Source organism: Anas platyrhynchos, chromosome 21 (genome assembly GCF_047663525.1).
Source record: "Anas platyrhynchos isolate ZD024472 breed Pekin duck chromosome 21, IASCAAS_PekinDuck_T2T, whole genome shotgun sequence".
Classification (NCBI taxonomy): Eukaryota; Metazoa; Chordata; class Aves; order Anseriformes; family Anatidae; genus Anas; species Anas platyrhynchos.
In genome coordinates, this window is record NC_092607.1 from 18,176,349 (window position 1) to 18,190,245 (window position 13,897).

The 13,897-nt window shown below is 65.7% G+C and overlaps 2 protein-coding genes across 2 annotated transcripts in view; both read right to left on the minus strand.

Moving 5' to 3' along the window:
• Positions 1-686, minus strand: part of CTNNBL1 (catenin beta like 1) — a 46,352-nt gene extending 45,666 nt beyond the window's left edge. Inside the window, exon 1 of the mRNA XM_072026323.1 lies at positions 527-686. Coding sequence (XP_071882424.1) covers positions 527-556 — 30 coding nt within the window. The 5' untranslated portion in view covers positions 557-686. The remainder of the gene's footprint in view (positions 1-526) is intronic.
• Positions 687-10,073: 9,387 nt separating this feature from the next.
• LOC113845717 (uncharacterized) lies at positions 10,074-13,014 on the minus strand. Its single transcript, XM_027472787.3, has 5 exons — positions 12,840-13,014; positions 12,219-12,359; positions 11,733-11,873; positions 11,247-11,648; positions 10,074-10,188 (listed from the first exon to the last, which is right to left on the minus strand). Exons 1-5 carry the CDS (start codon positions 12,940-12,942, stop codon positions 10,172-10,174), a joined length of 804 nt encoding a protein of 267 aa, XP_027328588.3. The 5' UTR covers positions 12,943-13,014; the 3' UTR covers positions 10,074-10,171.
• Positions 13,015-13,897: the final 883 nt, after the last annotated feature.

Consider the following 13,897-nt stretch of genomic DNA (forward strand, 5'->3'; position numbering starts at 1 on the left):
GCCTGCCGGTGTGCCTCCCTTCTCAGCAAAGGGAATCCTGCAAGCTTCACATTTGCAGAACAAGAGAAAAACAAGCAGAAACCCAACCTGGAACCTGACTGCAAATTGAAACATCAACAACAGAAGTTCAACAGAGATTTACCTTTACAGGGCTGAGGTATAAATTGTGCTGCAAAGCAAGTAAGTGACAGCACCATTAACAACAACTCTTCAGTGTTCTTCACCTCAGGTAAAGGAACATGAAAAGCCATCATTCTAATGTCATAATGAAAAGCCCACAGGAAAATCGCGTGTGGAGAGCTGTGAAGGCAGAGCCGAGCTGCGGGCAGCAGGGCCGCGCTGTGCTGCCAGTGCCACGCAGCCAGGCCCGGTGTGAGGGGCCCCGTCCTGAGGGCCAGCCCGCGCCTCCCCCGCCTCAGCCCGGCCCCGTCGCTGGGCACCGCGCACAGGCCGGAGCCTGCCCGTACTGAGGGAGCTGCACCCACAGGACTCCCCGCAGCCCGGTGCCGGTGCCCGGTGCCGGTACCTGGTAGCTGAGCAGCTCCCCCACGTCCATGGCTCCGGCCGGGCCCCGCCGCCGCCGCCGCCGCCCAACTGTCGCCAAGCCCCGGGGCCGCGCGACACCGCGCCGGAAAGCGAGCGGCGCAGGCGCGCTGCCGGGGCGCCGCTCCGCCGGAAAGCGAGGCGGGAAGGGCGCTGCCGCAAAGCGGCGCCACACTGCCGCAAAGTGGTGCCACGCTGCCGCAAAGCGAGAGTGGAACCGCACTGCCGGAAAGCGAGGGCGGCGCCACACTGCCGGAAAGCGGCTCCACACTGTCGCAAAACAGCCACACTGTCGCAAAGCGGCGCCCCCCACCCCTAGCACGAGCAGGTCCCGGTGCTGTGCCCACCCCCCCCGGCCCCTCTCCGTGTCCCCGCGGTCTCGGTGCGGCTGCCCCGTACCCGCAGGGCTTAGGGCAGGGCGCGGAGGCCCGGTGCTGCCCGGTACCACAGCCCCGGAGCCGTGTCAGGGCGCCTGGTCCCGCGGGGGGCCGGGGGCGTGGGGGGCAAACGGTGAAATAAAAACACGAAACCGAGCCCGGGGCCGGGGGGCGGCAGCAGCTGCCCCACAGGCTCCGGGGGTGCGGGCACAGGGCACGGGGACACCCCACGGGGTCCCAGGACACCCCCACAGAGCCCCGACCCCTCAGTGAAGCAGCCCCCCCCCAGCTCTGCACCCCGAGCCCCAATTCCGAATAAATCCATGTGCCCCCGGTCCCCCGGTGATTAGCTAAACACACCGCGGCCCGCTGAAATTGAATTAGTGCTGTGCGCTCAGCCGTTAGGGCCCTCCCCGCGCCGTGCATATTAATGAGGGGTTATTAAGAAATGTAAATGATGCCTCAGGGGGCTGGCGGCGCGGGGGGGCGCGGGGCGGCGGGGGCTGCTGTGACAAACCATTAGGAAAACAGCCTGATTGAAGCCAGTTTTTAATTATGTCAGATCTTGCTCTTTCGTGGGTGCAGCGGTGTTTCCGGATGCTTTCGGTTTTATTAAAATGAGAAAAAGGGAACAAGTTATAACTGGAATGTTAAATTAGCATTTCCCAAGCAGAAAATCCGCAGCCCTTGAGCAACCCCTGGGTGGTGGCGGTGGGGCCGGGGGCTCTGCAGGGCCGGGGGCTCTGCGGGGCCAGGCCCCTGCCCGCTGCTGTCCTGGGGGGGGTCCCACTGCCCCAGGCTCCCCTCGCAGCACCACGGCCGGGTGTGGGGAGCAGGGACTCGGCCCTCGAGCTTTTGCCCCCCGGCACCGGCTTCATCCAGGCCTGAGCGCAGCCCCACCGCAGCCCCCCCCAGCCGCCGGTTCAGCATCGCTGGCCGGGGAGGAGTGAATGTGATAAAACTCATGCATTTTAACAGGGCCTCGCAAGCGCTCCCCGCGCTGCAGAATAAAAGCTGACAGGTGCAGCTGAGTTAATCAGAGTGGATAATGGAGGGAAAGAAAGAAATCTCACACCAAATTGCTGCAGAAATCATGAGCCTGGGCTCAAAAGTATCCAATTAAATGGGGATGAAGCTTAAAGGGGAAGGCCGCGGGGCTCCGAGCCCGCCGCTGTGCACAGCCGGGAGGAGGCCCCGGGTTTCGGCAGGGGCCGTGTCCCCCAGGCAGGGGGGTGTGGGGGGACCATGGCAAAGCTGCCCCCTGCCCCGGGCTGCGCTGCCGCAGGAGATGGAGCCTCTCATTTCAGTGAGAGGAACGGTCCCATCCCGGTGCCGTTCCTCCAAAAGTCAAAACTGGACCAAAACTTCTCGATTTGGTGCCCATGGGCCCGGCAGAGCCGGAGCTGCTGCGGCCCCTGAGGAGCACTAAGCCCATCGCGCCGACGGCTTCGGGAGGGCTGGGCTCTCCGACAAGCTAAAAGATGTGCCTTTAATGTAGTCAAGGCCCATTACTGCGGCCGATGGAAATCTGCTGGCACTATAGCAGCTTTATCACGGATAAATCAGCCGGCCCGGGATGGTGAGCGCGTACAGGAGTTTGTTAGTATTCAGGTCTCTCCGCACTGATAGCTTCATAACTCCAGACTTGCCTCTTAATTGCACCCGTAAGTGTTGAAATTACTGAAGGGTAAAATGCAAATGGGCTGTAACCTTTCCGGAGCTCACCCCAGCACCACCGCGTGCGGCTCTGTGCCGAAAGGGAGGCGCTTGTGTTTTTTTCCCTTTCTCTTAATTGCCCGTAGAGCTGTGCGAGTCCTTTCCAAGGCCTCGTTACGGGAGAGGAAAAACCCTGCCTGTGGCCGCCAGCAGCTTTCACCCACACAGAGAGAGGAGAGGGGCTGTGGGGGGCTCCTCGCAGCCCCCTCGGGCCGGCCCCACCACGATGGGGCTGGGGCAGCCCCGGGGAGCAGCGGCACACGGAGCCAGGCTGGGAAGCAGCCTTCGCACGTACTCGCCGCCCTGTGCCCGCACCACGTCTGGTTTGTAGGATCCGGCTGTGCCTCCGGCTGCTCTCACAGAGAGCCGCGGCCCCACCGCACGCACTGCAGCAAATGGAGAGACCCCACTGTGCCCGGTGTGCCAGCCTCAGAGCCCAGTGGCACGGTGCGGGCACACAGCGTGGCGCAGCACAGCCGGGCACCGTGCCCGTGGGGTGCCGGGCACCGGGCAGAGCACGCCCCAAGCCCACCAGCACCGCAGGGCGATGTGGATGTGCCGGTGCAGGCGGGAGAAGCCAGCTGTGGAATTGAGGCTAATGAGAAATTCATCAACCTGCGGTTTTGCAGGCAGTAGGGGGGTAACAGGGCCCAGCTAATTAAGGGGCAGCGACCTGTGAAATCAGGCTGGGGTGTGCGGGGCTGGCCAGCGGGCAGGGGGCCGGGGGCGAGGTGCCGGGGAGGGGGGCTGGGGATGCCGGTACCACGGCCGGGCTGCCTGCCCTGCCCGCGGCTGCTGCCTGCCCGCGCCGGTGCCGCTCGCTGTCCCGGCACAGCTGGAGCCTGGCGCCGAAGTGGCACCTTATTTATGGCTCTGCTTCCCCGAGTTAAACTCCAGAAAGTGTGACAATCAAAATTAAAGATTTCTCCAGAAAGCCAGCCTGGGGGGAAATCACTGGTGAGGCCGACGGAGATTTCCCAACGGTGACTTTTAAATTAAAGGGGAAAAAAAAATTCTTTAATTTGGCGGCGTGCTTGGGATGCAGCTCACTGGGCACGTTATTATCCAGCTCAGCAAACGCTCCCAGAATTCGCTCACGCTCCAAATTGCCGATCTCCCGGCGAGGCAGCGCCTGCCTGGGCTGCGCCTGCGTGCACCTGGCTGTGCCCCCAGCCCCTCCCGGCTCCCCCCACAGCACAGCGGCCAAATCTCGCTCCTGCCCAGGGCCAGCCCTGCCCAGGTGCTGCAGCCGAGCCCCAGCCCTGCCCGCGGCCCCTCCTGGCATTTAGTGCTGCAAATTAAAATGGACCGGGGGGGCCACGTGTGGCAGCCTGGTCGGGCATGTGTGCGTCTGCCTGCCCACGCTCGCTGCTAACGACTGTTAGCCCCTAATGAGGGGCTGGGAGGGAGCAGGGTGCAGACAGACACACTTTCTGTGCCAGCAAAGCACACGGACTCTAACGCTGGTGAAAGCAAGACCCTGGCCGCAGCTCAGGCACTGGCTCTGCCACAGCCCGTGGTGGGGACGGTGCTGCCCGGGGGCCCCATGACGCTGCCGTGCACGGTTCACCCTCCTGCTGGGGCCGATGTTTGCCCTGCGTGGGCAGATCAGAGGCAGCTGCATGCCCGGGACTCGGCCTCCCCACACTGCTCCCCAGCCCTGCAGCACGGTGAGCCCTACGGCACGGCCAGGCGCCGTGGCTCCGCGCCACCTCCATGCCACAACGGGGACGTGCCCCCTCCTGTGTCCCCACGGGGCAGCCCCAGGGCCTCCCCCACGCCCCATCGGCAGGGACACGACCCCTGCAGCCCCTCGCCCGGGGGTGCCAGCAGTTCCCAGGCTGAGGTGGGGGCTCGCAGGGGGCTTCACTGCCGCAGCCCACGCAGCTGCTGCTCCTCCTGGTGCCGGGGGCTCACGGCACGGGGCCAAACCGGAGCGCAGGGCGCGGGAGCCAAGCCACGAGCACAGAGCAGCCGGCCCGGGCCAGCCAGCCCCGGCACAACACTTCTGCCTTCCCCCCGCCCCTCCGAGATGAAGCAATGAAATTATTTTTCTACTTGAGTAGTTTTCAATTTAGATTAAGAAAAATCTGTGCTCCGTTAGCGACGCTGCAGTAAATCACAAGCGAGCAGCACTCCGCAGCTGACAGCCCGATCGCTTATCGGATGCAAACCTTTTTTCACGTTGACAGGCTCCAAGTGTGACATTGAGCGAGGGCAGTGGCACCCGACGGGGCGATGCCGCGCGGGAGGCACCCCCCGCACGCACCTCGGCGGCTGTGCTGCAGCTGGCAAAAATGCCCCGGGCATGGGGGCTCCAGCAGCACGGGGCCACCACCACCCCCCAGTGGGGCTCCAGCAGCTCGCTGCAAAACTGCCAGCAGCCAAAAAGAGCCGGGTGGGGGAAACCCAGCGCCAGGCTGTGTTTAGAGACCCCACCCTTGGCTCTCCTGGGGTTCCAGCTCTCAGACCTTGGGGCCCCCTCCCCAGCGGTTCCACCTCACCACGTTCACACCGTGTCCCACCCATCTGTGCCTGCAGCGCTGCCTGCACGGGGCAGGGGGCTCAGCCAAAACGTCCACACGCTCACCTGCCCATCACACGGCAGCGACACGGCCGCACTGTGACGGTCCTCATCGCTGGGAGCGGGTCCCCATCGTGGGTCCCCATCGTGGGTCCCCATCCTTGTGCACGGCTCCGTGCTGCCGCCAGCCCTGTGCCAGCACCCTGCAGGAGAGTGCCCGGGCTGGCACCATCAAAAGGAGCATTTGACAGCACACAAACCTTTTTTTTTTCCCCTCTGGTTCTTCCAGCTCGTTTATCGCCTCTGCAGGGCAAGCAGAGCTGTCATTGCCTGAACCTCACTCATCCGTTTAACCTTGGGGGAAGGAACGCATTTGTGCCAGATAACATGCATCAGATGGTGGCACGGGGAGCGCCTGTAGCTGCTGGGCCTGATGGATGGGCTACACGGGCCTCGCCTGACCTGTGCTTGTATGTTATCTGCATTGCTGCAGGAGGCTTTTCATCACGCCGACAGCTCCAGCATCACCTGCCTGGCAGCGGCTCCTCGCCAGGCGCCGGCAGCAGCGGCCAGGAGGGGCCCGGCCACATGGCTGGGGCCGGCACCGCGGCACCACGGCCCCCACGGGAGGCGGCGAGCTGGAGTGAGGGGCTGAGAAGCTGCAGGGCCCAGGGCAGGGCTGGCAGGCTGTGCCTGCACCGTGTGCCCGGCTGCGGCAGGGCTGGAGCAGCTGGCGAGGGACGGCGCTGCCTGACTCCATCTCCATCCCTCTGGGCGAGGACCTGGCTCCTGCCGGGGTGCCCACACCGCAGGGAGCAGTCACGGCTCTCACCCACGGTGTCGGCAAGCCCCGGCAGTGCTGCTCCGGGGGCCGTGTGCTGTGCCCCACGAGGAGCTGGCTCCAGCACGGCACCGGGGCTGCGGACGCTGCCCGAGCAGAGGCGAGCGCAGCTCCCGGTGCCGGAGGCGGTGGAGCAAAGGCTGGGAATAAACGACTGTGTTTATGAAGCCCGTAATGTAGCCAGCAAAATCAGTCACTCAGCACAGCGCCGCCGCGCTAATGGGAGGTTATTTATGGCACTTCCCTGCTGCTGCAGGAGCTCGGCAGCCCCCGCTGCCAGACCTCGCACCCCGGCTCAGGACCCCCCCTGCATCCCGCACCCTGCGCTGGAGCTGCCCAGCCTGGGGGGCCCAGGGAGGCGGCGGGAGCTGGGGACAGACGGGGGCTCTGCCACAGCCCCCCACCGAGCTGGGGCAGCAGCAGGGGCAGCCCCAGACACTCACGGAGGGGCTGTCCAGGGGGGGCACCACCGGTGCCGGGGAGCCTGGAGCCTGAGGCAGCCCTGCCAGGCGGCCGCGGTGATGGGCACGGAGGAGCAGAGGGGCGGAGGGAGAGGCCAAGCTGTGGCACTTGTCCTTTGGGTGACATTTTGCCAATGAGGGGTCCTGTGACAGTGACGGAGAGGGTACGGAGCTGGGCAGCACAGAGCCCGGTGACAGATTAGTGCTGCCAAGCGCCGACACAGAAGCCATTTGGTGTGGGGAAATGATAGATGCTAACACTAATTTTAAACACAGGCAACCGAATTCCTCCAGACAGTCGCGGCGCTGAGGATTTAGGGCACAGCTGCTGGGTTCAGATAAGGTGTGAAATCAGCCCGGCGTGCAGGGTGTTACTTAATAATGAGCGCCTCGTGATGGATGGGGGTGTCGCAGCCATATAACCTCCGCGTTTGGAGCCTTCCAGATCTCTCGCCATCAATCCCGGGCCCTGCCGTGGGGAGCTGGCACCACCGGGAAGGCCGGGTGGGCACCAGCCCTGGGGGCACAGCGGGCAGGGCCTCCCCGGCACCCACAGCTGACCCCGTTCTCCGCACCCAGGGAGTGCAGCCCCCCCAGCCCCAGCTCACACTGGTGCCTCCAGCTCCTCACCAGAGCGCACAGAAGCGCTTTGTGCTCACCCTCCTCGGGCCGGCTGTGCCTCGTCTCAGGACGTGCCCACGAGGACATCAGCACAGGGAGGGCTGCCATCGCATCACTCACTGCCTGCACTCGCAGCAACGTGTCCCCCCGCTGCCCCAGGACGGCCCCATCTGGGGCAGGGGGCTCTGAGCCATGCGGGCAGCGTGGGGACACGGCACCAGCCCCAAATATTTATGGTGAAAGCAATGCTTGAAGTGGTAGGCGCCGTGCTTGTCTGTAGCATTTAATCTCTCTTCTGACCTTATAAAAAAATCTCTTTGTGTTGAGATTTTAAATTCAGTTCTTAAATCACCCACCACAGGCTTCACACTGTATTAATTTCTCCCGGAGCAAACAGGTTTGGTGTCTGCTCTGTTCTAGTGCCACCAGCACCAGAGAGCGGGGGGGGGACGCGTGGCGCTTCCAGCCGCGGCAGGAGGAAGGGACGCGCTGGGGACGCCAGGCACAGCTGCGGCTGCAGCCCGCGAGCCTCCAAATGAGCTCGGCGGCTCGCTGCCACTGATTTGGAGGTGATTGCTGCAGAGGTGAAGCGTGGTCAGCTCGCCTCATTATTGTGCAAATTGCTGGAAATGCAAATCTTCGGGTGCACCTGGGGGAAAATGTATTAATAATATTACTCCTGATTAAGGTCACAGGGCACTTCTTGCTTGTACAGCGAAGCCTGGGCTCCCTTTCCTCTTCTGAATCTAATCGTTGGTTTATTTTTATAGCAGTGACTTTGGAGTCCTTAGGAGATACTTTATATTTGAAAATCCTCTCTCGCAATCACTTGACAAAGCCCAGGCTGAAGCACGGGGCTCCCCTGCTCGCTGCCTCAGGATCCTGCCAGAGGCATCAGCGGGACCCCTGCGGCACCGCCCAGCCTGGGGGGCTCTGGGTGACGCTGCAGGGGGACGGCAGCTCCTCCTGAGCACGGCACGGCACGGCTTGGTGTGGCACAGCTCAGCACGGCACGGCTCAGCACGGCTCAGCTCAGCACCACCACGCACAGCCCCTGGTCACTGCAGAGTCCGAGCCCTGGCACGCAGGGGTCGGCCACGGGGGCCAGTGTGGACCTGGGGCGAGCCTGCGATCTGCTGAGTGTGCACGAGCAGAATGCCAAAGCTCCGCTGATTTATTGCTGAGGAAATGCTTAATTTAGGCAATGTATTTAAAGGAACTAATTAGAATTGTATTAATATTTATGGGCCTTATGGAGAAGCTGATAGTCACTATTTGCGGGTATTAACTGTTATCTTATGCCAGGCAGGACCGCGGTGTTTGGAGGCGACTTTAATTGTGGTGAGGGCAATCAAGATCTCACCCAAAGCCTGTGACAACAGCCAGCCCGGGGCTGCACATCAAAGCCACGTCTGCAGTGATAATGAACGTCCGCTGGAATTAATAACCCTGCCCGCCCGTCGCCCCCAGACACCTCCCTGAAGTCGATGGGGCCGGGGACGTTGGGGTCCCGGTCACCCTCCAGCCCCCAGCGGTGGGGGGGAGCCACCCCCTGGGCCGGGGGCTCAATGGTGGAGCCTCTCCCGCACACCCCGCACGTGTGGATGGAACGAGCACGGTGCCCAGCCTGGACACGGTGCCTCCCGGTCCTGCCGGTGCTCCCGTCCGTCTGTCCTGCAGGCAGAGCCACTGAGCTGGGGGGGGGCTGGCAAGTGGCCCCCGCAGCCCCCAGCCCGAGCGCCGCCGGCTCCCTGCCCGCACAGCCGACCTCTCACTATAGCAAAGTTCACATCAATTTTCCTTCCCCTCATTTGTCTGTAAACCATGAAGAAAAATCACCGCCGTCTGCCCACATCAGGCCGCCGCGGTGATGTATGGCTGTAATAAAAACCCCATTTTGGGAGGCCGCCTTCCCCGCGCCGCCAGCCGGCACGCCACGCGTGGCCACACCGCTGGCCGGGGCCGCGCCGCGTGGCACGGGGCCAGGGCTGCCACCAGCCCGCGGGCAGCCAGCGCCCGCCGCGGCCCCCCCTGCCCGGCCCCAAGCCCCCATTACGGATGGCAGCTATTAGAGCTGCTATCGAGCACCGCGCTGCGCAGGCGGCCGGGCAGCCGCTGCCATCAAACCCCCTGGAGCCGCACTGAGGGGGGGCGCCGAGCACGGGGTGCCAGCAGCCCCCCCACAGCCCCCTGGCACCACGCGGGGCTCAATGACAGCACCACGACGAGTTGGCCCTGGAGCCCCGGGTGGTCCCTTCTCATTTTCCTTCCCTGTGCCTTGGAAACGCAGCGCCAAGTGTGCAGGCTGGGATCCCTGCGCTGCGCCCACAGCCTGGGGCTGGCACTGGGATACTGGGAGCTGGCACTGGGACACCAGGAGCTGGCACTGGGACACCAGGAGCTGTCCCCGGGCTACCAGCCCCGTACCAAGGAGCAACCACAGCCCAGGCTGGGGCTGAGCAGGAGCCAGGAGAGAGGGAGCTGGGTAATGAATGGGCACTTCCAGGAGGTTTTCGTCTTTTCTGCTTCGAGTTCCTCACCATCTCTGTGTGCAGAGCTTGCTGGTGGTCACAGCTGGCGTGGCGTGGGGAGGGCACAGGCCCAGCCGTGTCTGTGTGCTGTGGGGCTGACACAGCACAAGCCCACCCCCTGCACCCCCAAATGCACCTCCCCGAGGCAATCCCTGTGCCCAGCCCTGGGCATTGCCCCCCTGTTTGGCACCAGCCCCTGGTGTCCGTGAGCAATGCTCGTCCCTCCCATGCCACTCCGTGGCCGTGGCCCCCCACCCCAGCAGCTCGCCTGCCTGGAGAGCAGCCTCCGTGCCAGCACAGCACCGCCAGCCCTGCGCTGTGGTGGGCTCGGGGGGCTGAATCCCATCCCCACAGCCTCCCCAGGGTGTAGGGGGAGCAGGACGGCGCTGGGGAGCACGGGGCCAGGTGGTGCCACTGGTGGCCCCTGGACGCAGTGGGAAGGCAAGAGAGAGATGGCAATGATGCTGCAAGCCAGGAGTCCTGGCGGCTTTATTGAGAGGGCAGGGGGCAGGGGCTGACCCCGCTGCAGGCATGGCCGGGCTGTGTGTCCCTCGGGGTCACTCGTTGGCTCTCCCTGGGAAGAAAGGAAGGGCAGTGAGCAGGGCGTGAGGGCAGGGCTGAGGGGCTGTGGGGGCTGCTGCCAGCCCCAGGCTGCAGCACAGCTCCCCCCCAGCACAGTGACCCCGGGGCTGCCCCTTCTCCAGCCCCCAGCCCACCAGGGACATGGAGCGGGTGCCCCGAGGAGGCAGCAGCATCTCCTGGTCCCGCTGTTGTGCCACAGCCTCCCCGGAACCCCACGGTGCCAGGGGAAGGGAGCGGCCACGGCTGCCGTTCAACCACCAACAGCCCCAACCGCCCGTGGCTGTGCTAGGAAACAAGTGTCACAACCCAGCGAGCACCCACAGGGTGCTGCCTCCCCCTCCAGACCCCCCCCGGTGCACGCCTCGCGCCAGAAGCGTTGGGCACAGAAAGGGGAAGGCAACCTGCAAGGAGGGCGCCTTTTTTCCGCCCCTCCTGTGCAGGCGGAGAGCCGTGGATTGGCAGGTTTAATTTTGATAATCAGGCTGCGAAATTATTATTACTAACAGTATCGCCCAGTTCTCACCAGAGACAAGCCCAGCTCCCAGGACGGGGCTGCGTGCTGATGGAAATCACCCAGCAGAAAGGCACAGGGGTCCCTGAGTGCGCAGCCACTGCCTCCCTGCTGCGGGCAGGGGGGGTCCCACCACGGCACAGCCCGGCTGCAGCAGGCGGGTGGGGGGCGGGAAGGGGCTCGGGGCTGCCCAGCGCCCGCAGGCTCGAGGCTGAGACCCCTGGGGAGAGCTGACCCCAGGCACCAGCGGCCCAGGGAGCAGCAGGGCACAGGGAGGGGTGGGTGGCCCCAGGACCACCGCAGTGCCAGGACCTGTGGGGGTGCTTTCAGTGGGGTCGTGCAGAGCAGCTCTCAGCAGCAGCCGCCTGCACGCTCCGTTGCCCTTCACATCCTTCAGGACTGCTGCTTGGCCCCCACCCACACCTCCCTGGAGCTGGCTGCGCAGCAACGCGGCTCCACGCTCCCACCCTGCCACCAGCCCCTGGGCAGGGGCAGCCCAGTTCAGCCCAGTCCAGCCCAGCCCAGCGCCCTCCTCTCACCCCGCTGGCAGACCCGCTGGCACTCCCCCAGGGTCTCGAAGTTGTTGGCGTTCCCCCTGCAGCCGCCGTAGAGGAACAGCCGGCACGTCCCCGTGGCAGGGCTGTAGGCGTAGCGATAGAAGAGGCCCCTGCACGGGCCGTGCTCCGGGGGCAAGTGGCAGATGTCACTTCGGAGCACGGGGCTGGAGATGAGAGCAGGACACTGGCGGCAGCCCCAGCCCCAGCCCAGCAGGGAGGCAGCGGGGCTGTAGCCCCTCTGTCTGGCCGGGGCCATGCAGCCGAGGCTGCAGCCCGTGAAGCAGCACTTGTCTCTGCCGGGACAGTCGCTGTCGTCGCTGCAGGTGCTGTTGCAAGGGAGTAAGGTGTACCGCAACCTTCTCTTGGGGCACACTCCTGGTTTGGCTGCGGGGAAGGAGAAAGACTTTTGTGTCCACGGGGTCTGTCCGGGCCACGGACCCCTCCCGCCAGGCTCCTGGCCACCCTTACCTGGCACCGGGCTTGTGCAGTGGACGTGGCAGGCCATGCTGCAGCACTTGCCGTTGCCCTCGCAGTCGCTGTCGCTGCTGCACTGCACCAGGCAGATGCTCATCATGTCGGAGTTCACCCGTGGGCAGAAACCTGCCTTGGCTGGGGGTGCCCGGTGGGGTCAGGGCCCTGCCAGCCCCTCCCCGCCCGCACCCACACCCAGCCCAACCCAGCCCCAGGTTCTGCAGGCAGGGAGCAGCGGGCACCCCTGGGTCCCCCCCACCAGAGGGGCTGAGAGTGGGGGAGATGGGGTGCAGGGGCCGCACACCAGCCCTCGTGGGGGATGCCCCCGCAGGCAGAGCTCGGAGGAGCCCAGACCAGCGCATCCCAGCCCCGTGCCAGGACGGGGTGCAGGGGCTGGCAGCACCCGGCTCACCCCCACCCAGAGAGCAGAGCACGGGCTCCCTCAGGGCCACAGGGGGCTGCAAGGGGACGGGACCCCCTCACCTCCAATGGGCATCCTGCACTCCATTCCACAGCCATTGCTGCAGCAGAGTTCGCTGCCCGGGCAGTTCTCATTCGTAGAGCAGAATTTGCCGCACTTGGTGCTGGAGGTCCTCCTGGGCGCAGGGCACTCGCCAAACTTCCCTGGGAGGGTGAGGGGGGGCGGTTACAGCAGGCAGGCAGAGCCCCCAGCCCAGGCACAGCCCCCCAGGCTGGCCCCTGCAGCCAGCAGCAGCTCACAGAGCAGATCTCGTGCTGCCCTTGGCACCCTGTGCCCAGCAGCAGTGCGGGTACACGAGGTGATGCAAGGCGCCCGCTGGAAACGCCGCTGCTCTGGGAGCCACTGGAGGTGCTCCAAACCCGCCACCCCCCCGTATTCCAGCACTGCAGCACCTGCCCTACGTGCTGGCTTTGGGGTCTAGAGCAGGTTTTCCCCTTGTGCCAGCAGTGGGGACAGCCCGGGCTGGACGCAGTGTCCCCAGCTCTGACCCCACGGCCTCGCCCTGAGCGGGGGGCGAGGGGCAGAGGGGCCACACGATGACCGAGTCGTTGGGGTTGGAGAAGACCTCGGGGACCGCCTGCTCCTTGTGGCCATGTCCCCACCGCACAGCCCCGCGGGCTCACCTGCCAGGACGAGCTCCGGGTCCAACCGGCACTCGCCCAGCGGGGCCAGGAGGGCCACCAGCAGCACCAGCAACAGCAGCGACAGCAGCGACCCCGGCTTCATGGCGCTACCCTCGCAACACCCGCGCCCCGCGGAGCTTTTGTAGAGCCCCGAGCCCTGCCCCGGGCCTTGCGCAACGCGCACCGGGTCCTGCCCCTCCCCGGCACGGGACAGCACCGGGCACGGCACGGACCGGCACGGGACGGCACGGGGCATGGCACGACACGGGATGTGTCACGACACGGGATGTGGGACACGGGACACGGGGCACGGCCCGGCACGGGCACAGCACGACACGGGACACGGCACGACACGGGATGTGACACGACACGGGACACGGAACAAGGGACACGGGGCACGGCCGGGCACGGGGCACGGCGCGACACGGGACATGGGACGTGGGACATGGACACGGGGCACGCCTCGGCCCAGCCCGGCCCGGGACACAGCCCGTGGCACGGCCCAGCACGGGCGGGCAGAGCCGAGCAGCGCCCCCGCCGCCCCCGCGCCCGCTTTGGCGGAGCAACAGCCTCACCTGGCGGCTGCACAGCGGGGCGCGGGCGAGCAGCACCGGGGCACGGCTCGGTACGGCCGGGGCAGGGCAGCGGGGGGGCCCCACGGCCCGGGGGACCCGCAGGAGCCTCCCGGCACCGCGAGCTGCGGGGCTCGGGCACGCTGCGAAGCGCCCCCGGTAGCCGCACGCCCCGGGAACGGCGGCCCCGGCCCCGCAGCCCCCGGAGGCAGCGCGGGGCTGTGCGCAGGGACGGGGCTGGGGCTGCGCTGCCGGCCGCGGGGTCCTTGCTCCGGGGGTCCTTTGTGCCAGACCCAGTCCCTCCAGCAACGAGCGCATTTGGCTGCTCGGAGCCTGAGGACAGGAATTTCCCAGCAGGGAAATGCGATCGGGAAGGTGTAACCCTCCCGGGAGACAGCAGAGATCATCTCGGCCCCAGCACAAAGATGCCTCTTTTCAGGTGGGCTGCGAAGAGCCCAGGCAGGGAGCGCTTCCCCCCCACCCCAC